This window comes from Chinchilla lanigera, unplaced genomic scaffold, assembly GCF_000276665.1.
Source record: "Chinchilla lanigera isolate Chin_1 unplaced genomic scaffold, ChiLan1.0 scaffold00002, whole genome shotgun sequence".
NCBI classification, from domain to species: Eukaryota; Metazoa; Chordata; class Mammalia; order Rodentia; family Chinchillidae; genus Chinchilla; species Chinchilla lanigera.
In genome coordinates, this window is record NW_004955403.1 from 180,483 (window position 1) to 201,141 (window position 20,659).

Genomic DNA, 20,659 nt, shown 5'->3' on the forward strand with positions numbered 1-20,659 from the left:
CAGCAAGACAGTCCAATACAGTCCGTTCTACACGCTCTCACCATCAGCTTCCATCGCGCAGGTCCTGGCAGCTGCAGATACAGTAACCCCAGTGTTTACTGGGGACACTAGCCAGTAAACATACAAAAAGATTGTTTCAAGTTGCATATTACTTTCTTTGGTTTTAGTTTCTTAATCATTTAAAAACAACTACTAGCTGGACATGGTTGCACACACCTGTAATACCAGCACTCAGGAGGCTGATGCAGGAGGATCACCATGAGTTCAAGGTCAGCCTGAGCTACATAGTGAAAGTCTGTCTCAAAAAAGATAAGATTGTACAGATTAAGAAAATCAACTGACATAGGCACCAGTTTATCACAGCTCAAACTACAAACATTTTTTGAGACATAGCCCTCTCTCTTGCAGCTAAGGAAATAAATATTTCAGAGGTCTATACTCTTATATGCTTACCCCCTACAGGAGCAGTGAGCACATACAAGGAGAGATCTGCCTTCTGCCTCCATTGAATCCAATGTTCTATTTCTCAATTCATTAGGTTATGTAAATAAAATTGTGAGAAAAGACTGTTCTTGGCAAAACAAATTAGAATCTGTGTTCTAGTTTTGTCAAATCACACAAGAAAAATACAAGCATCAACTCATTCAGTAGGTCTTTATTGAGCATCTACAGGGGCATGTGAATTTAGGATCAATAATTTACATAGAAAATTATTGGCTTGCCCCCCCCTTTAAAAAAATGGTATCTTCTCTATGTATTTCAAGTGAATCATTTAATGTGAGGCTCAGTTTGATGTTAATATCCACATTAACAGAAGAAAAATGGGAATAAAAACATTTTCCTTTCTCCAAAAAGGGGTTTGGTGCCAGGATCAGCAAGCTGCTGGTCTAACAGCAGTTGATCACAAAGGCCTGAGACTCTGGAAGATGCTTATATCCTTGAAAGAACTGTCCTCAGAGAAATCATTCATTCCAAGAAGACAGCAGAACATCGAAAAATTAACTGGCTCAAAAATTATGCTAAGAAAAGTAGTCACAGCTTGGAATAAGTTCAAGAAGAGATGACACCAATTAACTGTAGCTAGACTGGTAATGCTGGTATTTCCCTGGAGTTGTGAGAGCACTGTCTAAGCAGAGGGCTGTGAGTCAATGCCCCCGTGAGCAGAGTGGTTTTAAGAACAGCTTCTCCAGTGCACCAACTGTGTTTTCAAGTATAATTCTGGTATTTATACCTAGAAATACAAGAGAAAAAGCAGCGAGAAGAAAGTGTCAAGTATACAGGACATGAAATGATATGGCAGCCCTAGAATTCCCAGGCTGGGCCTTGCTCCTCAGGAAAATCACACTCGGGCTCTGTCCTAAACACTGGCGGCAGTGCTGCTGATGGCTTGTTACAGGCAGGAGGCAACTGCAAAAGGATCGAGTCCTGACTTTCTTCCTTCATCTGTTAAAAAACAAATAAGGCTGTTATATAAATTCATCAGTTTATTAGCAATAAATCATTTTTAAATAAGCCATTTTAAACCTTGGTGCAGTGGTGTAAGCCTGTCATCTCAGCTACATGGGAGGATAAGACAAGAGGACTAGGTGAATCCGGCCTGGGTAAACTTACCAAGAGCCTCTCAAAACAGGGAAAAAAGGGAGAGGGAGGAAAGAAAGGAAGAGCAAGCAAATCATTTTTAAAGTGTTTAAAATTTTTTAAAAATTGTTTTAGGTATTTTCCCATCATCTGAAAACAAAAATTAAGAGCAAAACAAAGTGATTTTTATCAGAATTATTTTGTCCTCTCATTTCTAGACAATACAGAAAGTGTCTAAATAATCAAAATGTACACTGAAGATAAAATATACACTGAGCATTATTATACTGTGATAATGAAGTTTGTTTTTACTCATTTTGCAGAATGGAAATCTTTCAGAATCTATAATTGAACTAACAAAACAGCTTCTTTGCTTTTAACTCTATTTTGTAAGAAAGCTATTAGTAGGACTCTTAGTAAGCAAATCATCCCATTAAGCTAATAAAATAACTTTAATAGCTTTTGAAAACATCTTTGATAATAGATCCGCTTACCTGCTTGAAGAATACATGGGACAATAAACTGCTTGCAGATGGTCTGCAATTTTAAAAAGAATTATTAAAAGATAAACCTCATATGAGAATGTAGGCTTTCGTCACATATAACTATTAGAAATTAGGTTTATAGCTATAAAATCCAAAACTAAAAATTAAAAAGAAAGGTATGTCAGAAGCCCATTTTGTAGCTCCAAGCTTGACTTACAGGAAGAAGTAATCCTACATGTGTCCTTCAATTGCTCCGTACTCAGTGTTCATTGTAAAGAAAGCACATGTATCTTAACTATTTGGAAGGGATAATGCCAGCCACTAAGGTGCTAATAAAAGGTAAGATACACATACCTTCTTTCCAAAATACTGATGCTAATATAGCAATCTATAGCAATAATTTATATTAGTATAATAGAGACCATTTACATTTTTATGCTGCTGAGGAGTTTCTAAAATATCTTAAGTGCAGTAAGTAATGTCCAGAAAGAGTCATTTTTACAAGGTGCCGTGGCTGGGAAATAGTGTAGCCGAGACTGGACTTGACTCGTGATCTTGAATCCTGTGTTCCCGCTTACTCATCAGCTCTGCTTGTTCCCTAGCATCCATATTTTCTAGATCAGACTAACTTTTGATGGCAAATTGCCAAAGGTAGAATTTTATAGGACGAATGGTCTCACAAGGCTTCTATAAAGTATAAACTCTATATGTTTTGTGCTGTTTAGAGGCGACAAATACCTCTTCTCAGGATCTTGCTGCAGACAGAGCTGCACCAAGCTGAAGAAGGCGGGAGAGAAGGTTTTTGAGGGTGGCGTGTGCAGTCGGTCACTGTTGATGGTGTGAGCTGCACTGGAGACCAGCACACTTCCTCCAATCCCTGAGTCCATGCCTGACCGGGAAGTCTTCATTCTGGAGTCTGACTGAGGGAAAATACTAAGATCCCCTGGGCTATACGGAGGACCTTTCAGCTTCTGTAACAGCATCTAAGAGAAAAATCTCCTTCAACACTTGCGGACAAAGTATTAAACAATAATGACAGTAAGCACCAAAGAGTCTACATAAATAGGTTTATCGGAAGTTATACAGAATGTAAGAGGACCTCTAAAAGGCAAGTAGTTCATAGATTTTAGAAGCATTTACCTGAGTTCTATGAATGTCCTGAAAAGGTACCTGCCCACTGGCTAATTCACATGCTGTAATCCCAACACTATAAATATCCGACTTCACGTTATATCCATGTAAATCCTGTAAAACACAGTTAGTTCTTTGGTGTAAATAATTTAACAAAAAGTTACATATACATGCTGTTTTGATAAAGATGGCAAACGACAGTGGGGGGAAAAAACCCATAATCAAGATCTACCTAATATGTGGTTTACACTTTAATTTCTAACATAATTTTGACAAGACAAAGTCTTGCAGTAGGCCATCCACCAACCAAATGTAAGGACGCAACTGTCCTTTAGTCAAACTCAGAAGACACTCAAGACACAGACAACCCAAGGGCCACACCTGACCTGTCTCAGCAGTTCTGGACTCAGCCACGGCTGCACTGAAGTGCTGAACTGTGGGAACTCAAACACAGCCCTATGCCTCTGTCCATGCTTAACCAGACTATGCAGATGGGACAGGCCAGAGAGGGTCACCAGGCCATCACCAGAGAGGAGGATATGGCTGGCTTTAAAACTCCTAGAACAGAAAAAAACAACTGCAAGTACTAAGAATCTGGCCGATGAAGACAATAAAAGTCTGGTCATAATCAACCCATGTGTTCACTTGGAAATTAAATACCCCTTATAAAACAGCAGTGTGCCACATCCACTGCTACAGATACATAAGATGTCCAAGGAATTAAGGAATTCTTTCAGCTCCTTAAACAAGGGAAGGTGTAATTGAAAACTACATGTTCAGAGTTGGTAATTTTTTAAAATAAATAACCAAATTATTAGTTTCACTACTTTAGGGTGCTGTTGCAAAAATACCTAAGAATCCTAATGTAAGATTCAGTGCAATTCTATCCAATAAAAGCCTCTAGTGGTGTAATGTTATTCATAAAGATGTCACACAAAAATTTCCTTGTCAGATAAATTATAAAAAAGCTCTATTTCTTTCACCCAAACACTAACAGTGAACACCCAAATTTATGACACTAACAAAGCAGGAGAGCCAATCATCTACTAAGGTGAGGTGTAATAAAACCTCAGTTCATTAGAATATAATCTGCCTGAAATTCCAGCCACAACACTGGGAAAAAACAATAGGGAGACAAAAACCTTGAAGGAAACTGAAACAAAAAGGAAGGAGGTTTATTTATAAATAACAATGAAAAACCAAACCAAAATCCCAGTGTATTTTAGAAGAGCATTGCTTTTCATATTCAGCCAATTACTTCTGCATCTGTAGATTGGTTACAAGAGAACTGGTATTTAGTATGATTATCTCAAGGTGCTGGCCGGGCATGGTGGTGCACATCTGTAATCCCAGCACTCAGGAGGCTAAGGCAGGAGGATCATTGCGAGTTTGAGGCCAGTCTGAACTGCATAGTGAAACCCTGTCTCAGAAAGTCAAAAAGCAAAAACAAAACAAAACAAACAAAACCACAAAAAACCTCAAGGTGCTGCAATATATTTAAGAAATCAAAGAAAGATTAATTACAACCTGTGCAGTGTGTGTGGGTGTGTGTATTAGAAAGCACATAAAGAAACTATTTGCTTAAACAAAACAAAAATCCCAACTAACTAGGACGCTCTTCCTATAGCTGATACCTGAACACAGATTTTCTGCTCTCAGGACACTAAGACTGTGCCTGCAGGGCCAGGGCCTCCTCCCCCAGAACCAGGGACAGCGCCTGGCAGAGTGGCCGAGTATCTTTGGTGAATGAACATCTGCTATCTACTGGCTCCTTCCTCAATTCTTATTTATAAATGTCCTACCCTTCTCTCTCATACTCAGCTGCTCCTTCCTAGAAGCTCCCTAAAGAAGGCTTTCTTTCATTTTATGCCGTGGAAGTAAGGAAATACCGATGAATGCAGCCATTCCGGTGCAGATAGCTCAGCCCTTGCACTGCTCCAAAGAGAATGTTTCGTATTAGAGTTTCACTCATCCCTTCCGGAAAGTGTGTCCTCAAGAGCTCGCTTGCTGAACCTGAAAGAAACCACGGACATTTTAGAGGGACAAGGAAAGTAACCTTATTTCCACCAATGTTTTACATGTTCTTTCCAACCATGAGCACACACATATCTTATTCTTTGGAGCCTAGCCACTTTCTTGTGAAAAGTGATTTTCCTTGAATCTTTAAAAGGTTTTTTTTTTTGGCTGTGGGTGTAGTTCAGTGGTAGAGCACTTGCATAGCATGGTTGAGGGCCCACATCTGATGGCTAGAGCTACCAAAAAACAATTTTCTTTTTTCAGTACTCTTCTGAGATTAGGAAAGATAACACATTTTCAATATTACTAAATAAAATACATACTGTATATGCATATGAAAGTTTTTTTTAAATCCAGAAGCAAGCCGCACATGGTGCACACCTGTAATCCCAGCACTTGGGAGGCTGAGGCAGGAGGATCATTGTGAGTTCAAGACCAGCCTGGGCTACAAAGTTAGCTCAAGGCCTGCCTGAACTGCACAGCGAGACCCTGTGTCAAAAAGACAAAAAAAAAAAAAAAAAAACAGAAGCAGTTCACAAAGCCATTCTAAAGATTGCCTAGTACTAGGTGAGCACTTAGGGGCACCCTGACAGAAAATGGAAATGACCTCTGCCCTGTGGAAGGTCAGGTGAGGAGCTAGGCTCACAGTGCTGGTCACCAGCTCTGATCTACGGCATCAGTGTGCAGTAACAGGAAGCAGTGATGGTGGCGTGTGCAGGCAGAAACTGCTTCTGCCTGGACAACAGGCAGCCTCCCATGAAGAGAGGGGAGGGACACAAGGAGAGGAAATGACGTGTGCAAAGGCGTGGCATTCTTTCAAAGTCAGTGGTGATTTCACTGATCACCCATTCTCCTTTGCTCTACAGATGATAATCAATATGAACCAGATAAATGTATCATGAAATCTAGAATCTCCCACTGGATTTATAAATTAAAAGTAGCAAGTCCTCATCTTTATAATGACAGTATCCAGGCTAAACTATGAATTATTTTATTTAAAACCAGTTTTCTTACCATAGGCCATAAATGGAGAAATAACCCAAAGCCAGCTGCCAACAGTGAAAACTGTCCAGTAAGTTGTAATATTGGGGTGCCGGAAAAAGTGGGATAGAATCACTGCTCTCTAGGAGAAACAACAAAACCATTTAAAACACCTTTTTTCCTTATGAAGAAGACAACAGAAATAGTGGCAGCTGATGATACTCGAAAGCGTGGAGTAGTACTAGGATGGTTCTCACTGCTTTTAGCTCTTTAACTCTCGAGCCATGCCATGAAATATGGAATGCTAGGATCCCTACCTGATAGAAAGTAACACTTAAAAATAAGTTTAAACTAGGCATGGTGGCACACGCCTATAACTCCAGCACTCAGGAGGTTGAGACAGGAGGATCACCATGAGTTCCAGGCCAGCCTGGGCTACGCAGTGAGAACCTATCTCAAACAAGCACACAAACTAAAGTTCAAAAATGTGTCCAAAAATACATAAGGGAAGTAGAAGCAGATGTGAATTTAGTCTGATTCCAGAGGGCATATTCCTGGAAACTATACTACGTTCCAGCTGTAGAAACATCTAAAACCATACTAAAACACTTCTAGCACGTCACAGAACCTCTGTTAACACTGTGGTATCATTTCTTCTATTCTTTTTTTTCCTAGGCAATATATGTGCACAGAGAAATATTCTAAAAATTAGGAGAACTTTTATGTTAAAAATTTTTCCCTTATGTCAAAAATATTGACAATGAAATTGATATTATAATATGCCTGAAATGTAATTCTGTTAAAATTTACCACTTTGGAAGTGAGTTCTGATTAACTAGATGGAAAGGAAACTGCTTCTGTTTCCAGTTTCCTGTCTGTGATGGGACTGAGTTGGGTGCTGGGGATCTCCAGACCAACACTGCTGAGCATGACACTTACTGGAAGCGTTAGTATTAGGCTGAGCATGACACTTACTGGAAGGGTTAGCATTAGGCTGAGCATGACACTTACTGGAAGGGTTAGTATTAGGCTGAGCATGACACTTACTGGAAGGGTTAGTATTAGGCTGAGCATGATACTTACTTGAAGGGTTAGTATTAGGCTGAGCATGACACTTACTGGAAGGGTTAGTATTAGCCACCGAGCTTTGAATGCATTTGTTCTTTCATACAGTTTGTGCTTATACGGCTTCCAAATATTACAATTTGGTAAACTACGTGTTAGACAGAAAAATATCTTTTTCTAACAGAAAGAACTTTTAATTTGGGGAAGGAAAATTCTTACAGATAGAAACTCTTCAAATAGACATTACATTAAATAAATCCTTTTCTTTGTATTATTACCTGTAAAGCTTTCAGGCGCTCTTCTGTGAGGTTCTCCAGATTAGTAATTTTTATAGTCACCAGTGTTCCTGTAGGAATATGCCGCGCAAGATGGACAGAGGTCAGGTTGTCAAAACCTCTTCCTGTTAGCAGACATAAAACATGTCAGTAACCACGGAGGAAAAGAATCGACATTGGGTATTTAATCAAAACTAAAAACTCTTGCTCTTCAACAAACATTTTTTAAAAAATGAAAAGGCAAGTTTTGACTGAAAACATTAACAATACTTGTGCCTGATAAGATGTCCATAAAGATTTTTATAACTCTGTAAGATGACAAGCAATCCAATCAGAACCAGACAGGAGGGGCAGTAAGGTACACCTGTAGTCCAGAGACTCAGGGGGCCAAGGTGGGAGGATTGTTTGAGCCCAGGAGTTCAAGGCCAGCCTGGGCCACATAGTAAGAACTCCTCTCACCAAAACAAACAAAAACAGGCAGAGGATCAAACAGGCAACCCCCAAAATAAGGTGTGGGAATGGCCAATATGCAAATGGAAAGATGCTCAAAACAGAAACACAAATAAAACAATGCCATACCATTACATATTGATTATAATGGACAAAATAGTGACATGATGAGCAAATTGTGATACAGCCCAACAATGGAATGCATTGGTGGGAGTGAAGACTATTGCAGCCACTGTGGAAATCAGTGTGGAGATTTGTCAAAAAACTAGGATTAGAGGTCCCATTCAACCGAGTTATTCCCCTTTTGGATATTTTCCAAGAAGAAATGAAAATATCCTACCATAGCGAGATATATGCACCCATGTTTACAGCAGCACTATTTGTAATAGCTAAATCTTGGAAACAATCCAAATGTCCATCAACTGAGGAATGGATAAAAAAGATGTGGTATTTTTATACAATGGAGTACTACTCAGCTATAAAGAAAGATAAAATCAGCTATAAAGAAAGATAAAATTAAGGCTTTTAAATTTTTGTGCCTACATTCAAACTCAGGACCTTGAGCTTGCCAGGCAGGTGCTGTGCTGCTGAGCTAAATCCCCAGCCAACTTGAGGCTATTGTAAGTAAATGGATACAACTAGAGACCACACTTAAATGAAATAAATCAGACTTGCACATATAAACATCATATTGTCTCCCTAGTGTAAGAAACTGAAAGAGTAAATAAGATCCAAAAGGTACAATAGATATAGTGAAAGGAAAGAAACCGCTCACAAAGAAAGAACAACTGGGATAGGGGAAATGAGAAAGGGAAAAAAAGAGATATGTATATATACACAAGATAGCTAAGGTAATTGCATTGTATTACTAATTTCTATTAGTTCATTGAAAGGAACAGTTAAGTGCTTGTATTGTTTGATCAATTTTGCATGCTTGCACCTGGTAATCTGAGCAACTACTTTGAAGATAACAATATGCAATGTAATAACCATTGCTAATTTCCTAAAAAAAAAAAAAAAAAAGGAATGTTGTTCAGCTACGCCCAGTCCTTGGGAACTACTGATCTGATGCGTGCTTGTCCTATGAACAGCATCTTTTTTTCATCTTTTACTCCCTTCCCCCGCAAGGCAGGGTTTCACTATGCAGTTTAGGCTGGACCTGAACTCACTCTACTGCCCAGGCTGGCCTCAAACCTGCAATGATTCTCCTGCCCCAGCCTCCTGAGTGCTGGGATTACAGGTGTATGCCACCACACCCAGCTTATAAATGGTATCAAAAAGGATATAGTCTTGTGTGTTTTGCTTCATTCACTTAGTAATAATGCTTCTGGGATCTATCCACATTGTATGTAACAGAAATTATTTTCCTATTGTTGGATAATAATCTTTTATACAGATACAACACAATTTATCCATTCATAGGTTGGCAGATATTTGAACGGCTTTCACTTTTTTGATGATTAAAAATAAAGCTGTCACAAACGTTCTTGCACAGGTCTTTACGAAGACACGTCTTCCCTTTGGGGAACACCTGAGGTTGCCGGGTCGTGTCGTAAACACGTTTGTTTCCCACGGCGGCTGCCATCTTGCACTCTGCAGTGTATGAGAGCTGCAGTTGCTCGGCACATGCACCGAGAACTAGTGCTGTCTGCTTTAAGGTGTGAAACTAGAGCAGAACCTTGAACAGGCACCTGCTTACTATCATTCCCTCTTCTCCAGGTACCAAATCCTGCCCATTTGGTCTTTGAAAGCAAGTGAATCTCCAGCTTATCTCCTCCTCTGTAGCTCCATGTCCCTCCTCAAAGTCCTCCTCTCTCTCTGGACACACAGTGACTTCCTCATTATAGCCTGCATTCCCACCAGAATGAGAGGAAACTTCTTCAAAATGCCCATGCCTAGCCTCCACTCCCCAGAAGTTTTGGCTTTGTTTTTTAAGACAGGGTCTCACTATATAGTTCAGGCTGGCCTTGCACTCACTATGTAGCCCTGGCTGGTCTTGAACTTGAAGGAATCCTCCTGCCTCAGCCTCCTGAGTGCTGGGATTATAGGTGTATGTCACTGCACCCATTGCTCTCTAGAAATTTTAATCCAGTGGGTCTGTAATAAAATATAATTATTGTAATTTCCTAAAAGACAGGTAACAAGAATGAGTCTTCTTTCTTCTTGTGAATCACTGATCTACCGTATCTTCCAGACTGCTGCCAGAGTTGTGCTAAACTTGGCAATCTGTCACCAGGTGGTGTTCACCAGCTGGTGATGGAGACTGACATTGATCCAGATCCAGCTGTGTGACTGTCCCAGAGCCTGAGTACCCTCATCTGCAGAACGGGAGGTAAAGGAAGAAAAGACGCATTACTGTCCCACTTGCTGCCTGCCGGATGCTGCCGTCGCCGCTGTCACTATCAACACCCTCCTGGTGTAGAGAGGGTGGGTTCCGAACGTCTGACTAACCCTTTAGGACACGGGGAAGAGGTGGGGCCGACTCCGGGCGGTTCCCAGTGTGTCCGGCTCGGGCCTTTCCTGCCCCAGCCATGGCCCACGCTTCCCTCGTCCCTGCCTGTGCTCACAGAGGAGCAATGCAATGACCTTCTCCATCTAACAACCCTTGCGTGTTCACTGAGGTAAACTTTTTGAAACCTTTTTTGGAGCAGCACCATCTGAACTGCCTTCCTGATTCTGGGGACTCTGTCAGCAGGGAAGCTTCAGGAAAGCTCAGACCCTCGTTCTGCCTTGGTCCCCTTGACCCTGGCATGTGCCCATGCGTGGCCAGGTGGCCGCAGGTACGAGAGACAGAGGCGGTGTTTCTGTGGTAGAGGACTGACTGCTTGGGGCACCGACGGGGTCTCCTGCCCACTCAGCCTCTCTGGGTTTCCTCCACGCCTGCTTCTCAAGCCAATTCTGTGAGTCTGTAGTGCTGTTCAAGAACTTTTATTTTTAAATTTTTTTGTGCTTACATTAGCCAGGATAATTTTCTGTTGTTTGTAACAAAAAAGTGACTGGACTATTTAGCAAACATTCCTCTTACTGAGGAGCCAGACTCTGCCATTTTCCTTGACTCTCAGAAGAAACTCGCTGTGGTCTCTGCTCCCGTAACCTCAGCACACACCTCTACCACACTCCCTTCTGCTGTCCTGTGTTCCCCTCCCTGAGAGGATGCGAGGCCCCAGCATCCACCAGCCTCTGGCCTGCAGAGTCGAGCAGAGGTTTCTGAATGTTCAAAGCAAATGTGTCACATAGAGAGCTATAAATAATAACTCATGCCACACTTAACTGAGAAAGGCTTCTACAACAAATGGAATTTTAGGTAAAATTTCAAATTAGGAAGTAATGTGGTCAAAGGCCTGTGACTGTAAAGACGTAGACAATGCAAGCCGGGTGTGATGGCCCATGCCTCCAGTCCCAGCTACTCAGGAGGCCGCTGAGGAGAGAGGAGCAGTTGAGCCCAGGAGTTCAAGACCAGACCGGGCTGTGTCGGGAGACCCCATCTCAAAAAAACACAGAACTACCTGATGAGATCTTAATTCATATCCAGTGTTAAATATACCCATAAATCCAGCAGCTTTCCACAATACATAAATAATAAGTATTTAGATTAGTGTGTTCCTTCTCTAAATGTACTTCAGTGTAAAAATAAAACTTCTATAGCGTAATCTTTAAAAAATCTGGGCCATTATCTTAAAATAGATATAAAATTAATTCAAACACCTGACACAGTGACACCAATTCTGTGCTGTAGGCGATAACAGAAGAAGACTTGCCTGTGAAATAATCTTTTCTGCATCAATTTTATTTCTAGCAATGAAAAGTTAGTGGAATCCAGAGTTGTTACCTATTTCCACTTGCAGTTCATAGTTAGAAACATCGGTGGAGCGCATCACCTCACTGGCTCGAGGTGGGGGTGACCAGGGAAGGGTGGGCTCATCAGCCTGCATTTTACGAGATGAAGACAGAATGGGTATAAACATCTTCAGCCACCCCATCTGCCCCGCCCCCCAGCGTGAGAGACTGATTCTGTATTTTCAGACACACAGGGGCCCCCCAGGGAGGCACTGGGGGTGCTGAAGGGACTGTCTTAAGAGCCCAGAGACATGTGCCAAGTACTGACTGATACTGGAAAGCCATCAGCCTAGGAACAGGGAAAGGGCAGGAACAGCACACGTACAAACAGCAAGGAGTGATTCCCAGCTCAATTCCCAGGAAAATGTCTAGAAGCTGCTAAGAATGGCTGACGATTTAGGGCCCTAAAAAATGTGTCAGGGAAGAGCCGCAGGGGCGGATCACATATTCTATACTGTGGTCTCTGCAATCCTTTCTCCTCCTCAGGCAAGCACTGCCAGGGAGGCTCCCTGGTGAGGGCACAATGCCCACACTGCACCTACTAACCTTGCTGGGGAAGCTTCACGACATGGAATGGATAAAAATGGGGGTCAGAGAAAAACGTAACCCCATGGAGGATGGGTTCGGCGTGCAGACTTCCTAAGAGAAGGGCCGCGTCCCAAGACCAGGTCTCGTGGGTGCCTGGGGCCAGAGGCAGGCTTGCACCTAAATATAGTGGCAGTGAAAGGGGGCGGGGGTAAGAGGCCTAAGCTGCTGGCATTGTGACAGCATGAAGACGTCCTGAGGGACACTCGGCAGCCTTTACAGGCACTAGCAGGTGGCAGGAATCTTGTCACTGCCTCCAAGTGGGGGAAGACAGAGGAGAAAAATTACACTACTATGTGCTAGGAATTGTGCTAAGTACTTTTCACACCCTTGACCCCTTAATCAGGAGAAAGAGATGGAGTGTGAAACAGACAGATGTGTTCATGGAGACAGTGGCAGACATGGTCCCTAAACTTCTCTGAAAGCAGAAAAAACCATCCTGAGCCCATGCCTAAAGACGAGTAAAGGTGAACATACTCCAAGAGGAACGAAAGGTGCTCTCAACCGCAGCCTGTCCGGAAGGCTAGAGATGCAATACACCGAGGCTCATGGCTCACTGCTTGCATGACAGCAGTGCCTGAAGGGCTCAATCTCAGCTCATCAGCTTCTGTTTTTGTTCCCATCTACTGCGTGAGATGGAAAGTTACCTTTAAACTACAAGGGACAATGTACAGTTTGGATCTGAAATGTCCCCCGGAGGCCACATGCTTAAAGGCCTGGCTTCCAGCTGTGGAGTTGCTCCGAGGCAGTGTGGTCCTGGTGAGGTGGAGCCTTGGTGGAAAAACAGGTCCCTGGCATGCTCCTTGTCGCCACCATCTGCCCTCGTCTGCCTCCTCCTATCCTCCCTGATGTGAGCCAGTCTGCTCCCATGCACTCCCCACCATAATGTGCCACCTAACCAAGAGTCCAGCACAATGGACCAGGTGACCATGGACTGAGACCTCCGAAATTGTGGGCCAAAATAAACATTTCCTCCTTTAAGTTGATTTGCCCTAGTATTTGGTCACAGCAACAGAAAGCTAACACAGGGGCTGGGGATTTAGCTCAGCGGCAAAGCGCCTGCCTGGCAAGTGCAAGGTCGTGAGTTCAGTTCCCGGTACCGGAGAAAAACCAAAAAAAGACAAAAAAAAAAAAGAAAGCTAACACAGACATGTATATTGTAAACTAAGTGCTCAGTGCACCAAACAGGTGCTTTTAAATAGGTTCAAACCTCTAACTCAAGGGCAATTACAATTTGGATGTTAAATTTGCAGATACAGTAATTCTTAGATCAGAAACCAGTTAAATATTAACTGGAAATAGTCAAATTTTGACCCAGTTTTCAAAAAGGGAGAAAACTACCGAGTGGCAAGACTGACCTAACTCTAGTAACAGAGTTAGCGCCTTAAAACAGTACGTGAAACAACTCCCTAAAAACAGCTCCAACCTGGAGGCTGGAAGAAGCTTCCACAGTTCTCCCGTCTCAGTGGCGGCATAAGACCACAGCAGTGGCTGCTGAACCGCCTCCACCCCGAAGGTATTACTGGAGCCAGAACTCAGTTGCATATAGCCTCCTACTGCACAGCAGGGGTGGCCCTCAGAAGGCTTTGGAGTCTGAGGGAGTAAAAGAAATGAAAACAACTGAAGACAGGACTGGGGTCAATTACAAGCAAGATTTGCTGGGATTACCTCATTTTTCATCAAGTTTTGCAAATTCCATTTTGTAGCAAAAACTGCAACATAAAGTAAGGATTAAGAGAAAGAAAAGATCCCAGAAAAGTATTTATTATGTTCCTTTAAATATTATTTAATGTCTCAGGCACTGCCCTGGGAAAATAAAGGTGAATAAAACAGGTGCCTCTTTACGGGTATCGCATCATGGTTAAAGAGAAATATACATTAGTCATTGTGAAATAATCTAGAAAGAACAATTTATGGGAATGCCTAAAACAGGTGGGGTATTGTGGAATAGCAAGTATAAGTGGGAAGATTTCACAGATGTGCTATATGAACCACTTCTCTATGAACGAGGAAGAATTTCATAAGGAGAAAAAGAAGTAGGGTATTTCAAGCAAATAAGAGTATGTGCTGCTGGGTGTGGTGCACACGCCTGTAATCCCAGCACTTGGTAAGCTGTAGCACCAGAGTTGCTACAAATTCTAGGCCAGGCTAGGCTACAAAGTGAATTCAAGGCCAGCCTGAACTGCATAGTGAAACCCTATCTCTTTTTTTTTTTTTTTTTGGTTTTTCTCCGGTACCGGGAACCGAACTCACGACCTTGCGCTTGCCAGGCAGGCGCTTTTGCCGCTGAGATAAATCCCCAGCCCCTGAAACCCTATCTCAAAAAGACAAAAAAAAAAAAGTATATGCTAAGACCAAAGAAATAAAATTCAAGCATATGCCACAGCATTAAGAATCCTTACGTAAGGCTGGGCATGGTGGCACACCTTTAATCCCTGCACTCAGGAGGCTGAGGCAGGAGGATCTTTGCAAGTCCAAGGCCAGCCTGGGCTACAAAGTGCACTCAAGGCCAGCCTGAACTGCATTGCAAGACCCTGTCTCAAAAAGAAAAAAAAAAAGAAAAAAAAGAATCTTTATATAATCGATTCTCAGCCTTTTGGCTAAGATCAAGTGAAGAATCCTTCTATAATGCTACGAAGTTTAGACTTTACTCATAGGCTTCAGGAAGCCAATGGAAGTTTCCAAGCTGGAAAGTTGCACCTGCAGGGCTGCCAACTACTAAATGCTGATGTGAGTGGTGGGAAAGGACTAGTGTGTGTCTGGGAGACTACAGGCAAAAGTCTGCCCGCACCAGGCCCAGTGCCAGACGCAGAGACAGGACTCAGGGAAGGAGGGCTGGGGAGATGGACTCCTGGGAGCTGGTAACTGTACATGGGGCAGGGTAGAAGCAGGGCAAGCATAGCTCGAAGTCTCTAGTTAGGATGACTTAGTAGATGGGACCTCATTAGCCATGGCAGGAAATACAAGGGGTTGGTGAGAGCAGACTAAGGTTTTATTCAAACTTAGTAGAGGCACCTTTGAAAAATTAAACAGATGTGTACTATCAGCACTTCTGCTGCCCAGGAAAGGTCTGGGATTGCAGGTAGCAATCCCAAAGTCATCTGTTCACTTGATGCCAGGCACCCCACTTCCCCCCAGGGCACCCACGGCAGATCCAAGACAATCTGAAACCTAAGCAACCACAGAACCAGGTGAGACTGCTCAGGGAACTTTGGTTTAGGAAGGAGGGGAGGTCAAGCATTAGAACAGAGAGCAGGAGGAGGGGAAGAAACACTAAAAGGCACTACCAAGCAGAAGAGCTGTAAGAGACCCAGGAGTGAAGGCAACTGCAGAAGGCCAGAGAGGAGCGCTGACTGCTCAACCATTTCTTACCACACATGGCTGAACACTGCTTTCAGACTGTTGCTCAGGTCTGAGGGACTCAACTTGTGTTCGTGAAGTACAGAAGCAATCCTGGAATCAGAAGTGCATAAAGTAAGCGGCAGGCAGGGCAGGTAGGCAGGAGCGGCCTGGAGACGGGTTAGGAACCCGAAGGAGCCTAGATTGGAAGCCGGGGTCCATACCACGGAGGCGCCCCGTGCAGAAGGGAAGGGAGAAGGAGCTGGGTGTGAAGAGACAAACTTCACACTGCTTAGAATTGTTGGTGCGACCTCTAACCCTTGTCCCCTTCCTTTCTTTTTCTGTTTTTTGGTTTTTCTGAGACAGGATCTCACTATGTAGCTCTGGCTGGCCTTGAGTTCCTGGAAGCCTTCCCACCTCAGCCTCTCAAGTGTTGGGATTATACATGTGTGCCACTAAGCCTGGCTCAAATGAGTCTCTTAAAGCCCATCCATGTATCTTCTTAACATTTTATATGTAGTTACTTGAAAGTAATCAAACTTGCTATCTCTAAAAATGTCAGCATCTTCCTTTTATTTATTTATTTTTGTCTTTTCAAGACAGGGTCTCGCTATGCAGTTCAAGTTGGCCTTGAGCTCACTTTGTAGCCTAGGCTAGTCTCAAACTTGCAACAATCCTCCTGCCTCAGCCTCCCAAGTGCTGGGATTACAGGTGTGCACCACTACACCCAGTAAATTTTTATTTATTTATTTATTTTGGTCTTTTGAGACAGGGACCATCTTCCTTTTTCCTTCTTTTTTTTTGTTTTGTGAGATGGAGTCTCTCTAAGTTGCCTAGGCTGGCCTTTAACTCAGCCCACTGCCTCAGCCTCCTAAGTAAATGAGATTATGTGTGTGCCCCCATGCTGACTCAGAAGTTCTCAAAATCAAATTGTGATTTTCCCAGTTAGCCTAATTTACTGATTATTTTAAGCTGAATTCAGCCCTTTGAATACCAGGATCCTCACTTGTCAAATAAAAGGATTAAACTAATTGGTCTTTTATATTTTCTCCAATTTATAGGCTGATATGAAAGTGAAAATTTAGGCCAGGCATGGTAGCACACACCTGTAATCCCAGCACTCAGGAGGCTGAGGCAGGAGGATACCTATGAGTTTGAGGCAAGCCTAGGCTACACAGTGAGTTCCAGGCCAGCCTGAACTACATAGTGAGACCCTGTCTCAAAAAAAGAGAAAGTGAAAATCTTAAATAATCCTTTAGACCAGTGTCACCAAATTATGGCCCAGAAGCCACCACTTGTCTTTGTGAATGAAGTTCAACTGGAACTCTCACTCTCTTGTGTTGGTTTACATAGCCTATGGCTACTTTCATGCAGAAATTATATGATATGCAAACACCCTGTGGCCTTTACAGGAAGTTACCTGATCCCTGCTTTAGAGACTGAGGTATTTCACTTCAGTGTGTGTCCCGCATATACATATAAAGAACATATGCTGTGCCAGGCGTGGTGGCACACACATGTAATCCCAGCACTCAGGAGGCTGATGTAGGAGAATCATTGCAAGTTTGAGACCAGCCTGGGCTATGAAGTGAATTCAAGACCAGCCTGAACTGCATAGGGAAACCCTGTCTCAAAAAGACTGAAAAACAAAACAAAACAAAACAAACAAAAACAAAAATAGAACACATGCTGTGTGTCTTCCATAAAGCAGCACACTCCTACCTTCATATTTCTGTTAGCCTTGGCGATGGCTGGGATAGATGGACAGAGATGAGCTCGAATTCCTGGCTCCAATTCTCGGCAATCATGGGCAAACTCCAACATGAGGGTGATGCCACATGCTCTGACAATCTCACACAATCTTAAAGACCGAGATCACTGTCTTGACGTGAGAATTTCCTACTCAAATGTTATACTGCATACAAAATGGAGTGAAAGCCCTCAAGCTACTTTATCTAAAGCAGTTATCACTGCTCTATCGTAAACAAAAAATAAGTTGGCATCTGAACCTTATATAACACATTGATCAAAATATTTTTGTCTAATTAAGACAATGGGCTTATTAGTGCTATCTTGCTTTTTTTAATGAGACAGAAATTTATAAAAGGGGTTTTTGGACATGTGCAGCATGGCTAACAGGAATGGACTGGCATCTAAGCACAACATATATATGAGAAAACATGGGCATGGACAGTGGATAAAAATGACGATATATCCAAGTACAAGAGAAACTCTTTTTTTTTTTTTTGGTCTTTTTGAGACAGGGTCTCACTCTGCAGTTCAGGCTGGCCTTGAGCTCACTTTGTAGCCCAGGCTGGTCTCGAACTCGCAACGATCCTCCTGCCTCAGCCCCCTGAGTTCTGGGATTACAGGTGTGCGCCACCATCCCTGGCTAAGAGAAACTCTTGAAAGAGACAAAAGCTCACTGAGAATTTAACCCATTTCTTAGGACCACAAATCATTCAGGACAAAATATCTCTGAGCAAAACAACAGCTTATCAGAATGTCTTGTGACAGTTCTGAATACCTACATCAAGATCAGATCCATATCAACAGGAACTTACCAAGAGAGACATTGAATCGCTTTAGCTCATAGAAAGTAACTAAGATCCATCTATTTCAAAGATTTTTACTTCATCTTCAAGATGCAGAAATATCCTACCATAGAGAACAAAGCAATGTTACTTTTACATAAACATCTTGAAGAACTAGTTGCTATTAACCCACCAAAATTTAGGCAACTATCCCTGGACACAAGGACAACAGATATTTCTGAGAAGCATCCTGTAAAGCACTTCCTTTTACTGAGCACTACCTGGGATCTAACGTCACTACAGAGTGCCAGACTGGAAGGCTCCGTGTATTTTCAAAGCTTCAATCTATTTACCTCTCTTTCCCTACCTGTTTTGGAATATTCTTTAAGAGAAGCCTGAGTAAACTGGGGAGCAACATTCATCAGTTTTGACCTACTTTTGATATAAATGGTGCTGCTTACATGGAAAACAAACTCTAAGAACTTCTACAGCTTTCTGGTTGGATTAACCAACTATTAAGATATTTGAGTTCCCTGGGCAACACACTTGCAGAAGAATCAGGATTAGTAATGGGATAGTAATTAGTGTTGTCTTGTTGCCAAATGTTTAGGAAAATAAAAGACAACTTTTTATATAAAAATGTAACTTTTTTGTAGTTTAAATTGTTTTATCTTATGATTTTTTTAGTTCTCTGTTTTTGAAATTTACTGATAGATATCAGAGATGCATAAATTACTGTGCAAATAGTTCTTGTCCATTTTCAGAAAGTATTAATCTCAATGTAGTATATGTGAAGATTCTGCAACTTCTTCAGATTCAAGAAGATACAAAACCAGCACCAAAGGTGTCCAGACTTTCACGAACAGAAGGGGTGCCAGTATTCTAAATTTGCTGGTGCCTATTGTCCCCTTCTAAATAATACCATTTCTTTCATCTAAATTGTTCATTATTTTGTCTTAATGAGGTCCCCAAGGCATCTACAAATATATGAGCAAGATGACAAAGAAAGATTTTGCAAACCAGGAAAGTATAGAACAGTATTCAATTTTTTTTGCTAAGGAAAGAGTTTTCTCAGGATGTTCACTGTGAACGAAAGGTAGAGAACAGGAGGAAGAACTTGAAAGGTTCATTTTGCCACCTGTAAACTGCTACTATCAAGTTAAGTCACTGGAGTTTGTGTGCCACAGAAGTGGGAAGTCAGTGCCCGGCCTACCTACCTTCCAGATCCTTGTCTGAAAGTGTTCCTGACTACCAAGCACTGTTTGGTACACAGAGGTTAAGACTGAGAGGCTGCACTGCAAGCCTCACACACAGTGCGGGCAGGGCAAAAAGAGCTCTTTGGGAAGCAGGTTGGCAATGTTTTGATAACCATGAAAGCATGCAGACCCTTTGTCCCAGTAGAATTCCCACTTCTAGTAATCTACTCCAAGGAGACGGCCAAGGAAGGGAAGAAACCGCACACACACTCCCATGACCCAGCCACCTGTAACAGCCAAGAATTCATTGCACACGTGTGTAAGGCATGACCACCGCGGATTAGCCCTGTGCTGGGCACCGGGACACCCACTGGAATCGAAGGCAGACAAGGCCCTGAGCACTGGCAGCTGACCTTCCTAAGGGCAGAAAGGTTAGAGCTGTCCTGAGTAACTGAATTTTCGAGTTATTATTGTTTTGGATCCTACTTTCTTCACCTAACAACAGTCAGTGGTTACCAATTCTGTTTCTTAAACAACACATTTTGAAAGTCCATTACTGTACTGCTTTTCAGAAAGACCCCAAAGTGCACAAGCTGTCACAATCGTTAGCACTGAAAGGGCTGTCCCCATAGGGCAGTTTAATCCCAAGTGTTTTTGCCTTAGATACACCAAACTGTTAAGAGATAATTTTATAAGACAGTGTGAGGTCAAGGGCACAGCAGCTCCTGCAAAGGAGCGGGGTGGGAGCCTCGCCGTCACTTTTCTCCCGCATGCCTTTTATTTAGGTATGAACGCAAACCCTTCCGTAAAACGTCGACTTTAGAGACCTGCGCCTCAGTATTCTCAAGTACCCCAAGCCCTCTGCACGGGCACCTAAAAAGCGAACCACAATCAGCTTCATGAGCAACACGCCTGCTCTCTGACAGAACGGCTCACCGGGACCGCTCGTCCGAAAGCTCACTTCCCTGCAAACCTAAGGGCAAGTCCTGCACAGAACTCGGGTTCTGATCGCCTCGCAGGTCCAGCGGAGGCCAACGTTACGGGAACGCCGAGAACCCGACTGACTTCTCTTTGTTGAGCTTCAAAATCACTGTAATTTTCCAAGTGATCTTGGGGTTCCATAAAATCTTTCCGACAGCGACGGCAGCGCGGCAGCTTTCCCACCCCGGCTCTCACCCCGCAGGGTC

The 20,659-nt window shown here is 42.7% G+C and overlaps 1 protein-coding gene across 1 annotated transcript; it reads right to left on the reverse strand.

Moving 5' to 3' along the window:
- Positions 1-637: 637 nt before the first annotated feature.
- Stradb (STE20-related kinase adaptor beta) lies at positions 638-18,400 on the reverse strand (the record flags this gene model as incomplete). The annotated part of the gene is given in 11 exon segments (XM_005373193.2): positions 638-1,443; positions 2,073-2,115; positions 2,802-3,046; positions 3,204-3,308; positions 3,581-3,752; positions 5,084-5,207; positions 6,225-6,333; positions 7,535-7,656; positions 11,811-11,907; positions 15,776-15,856; positions 18,307-18,400. Coding segments are annotated over 11 exon segments (1,251 nt in total). The 3' UTR covers positions 638-1,302.
- Between the last annotated feature and the right edge of the window lie 2,259 nt (positions 18,401-20,659).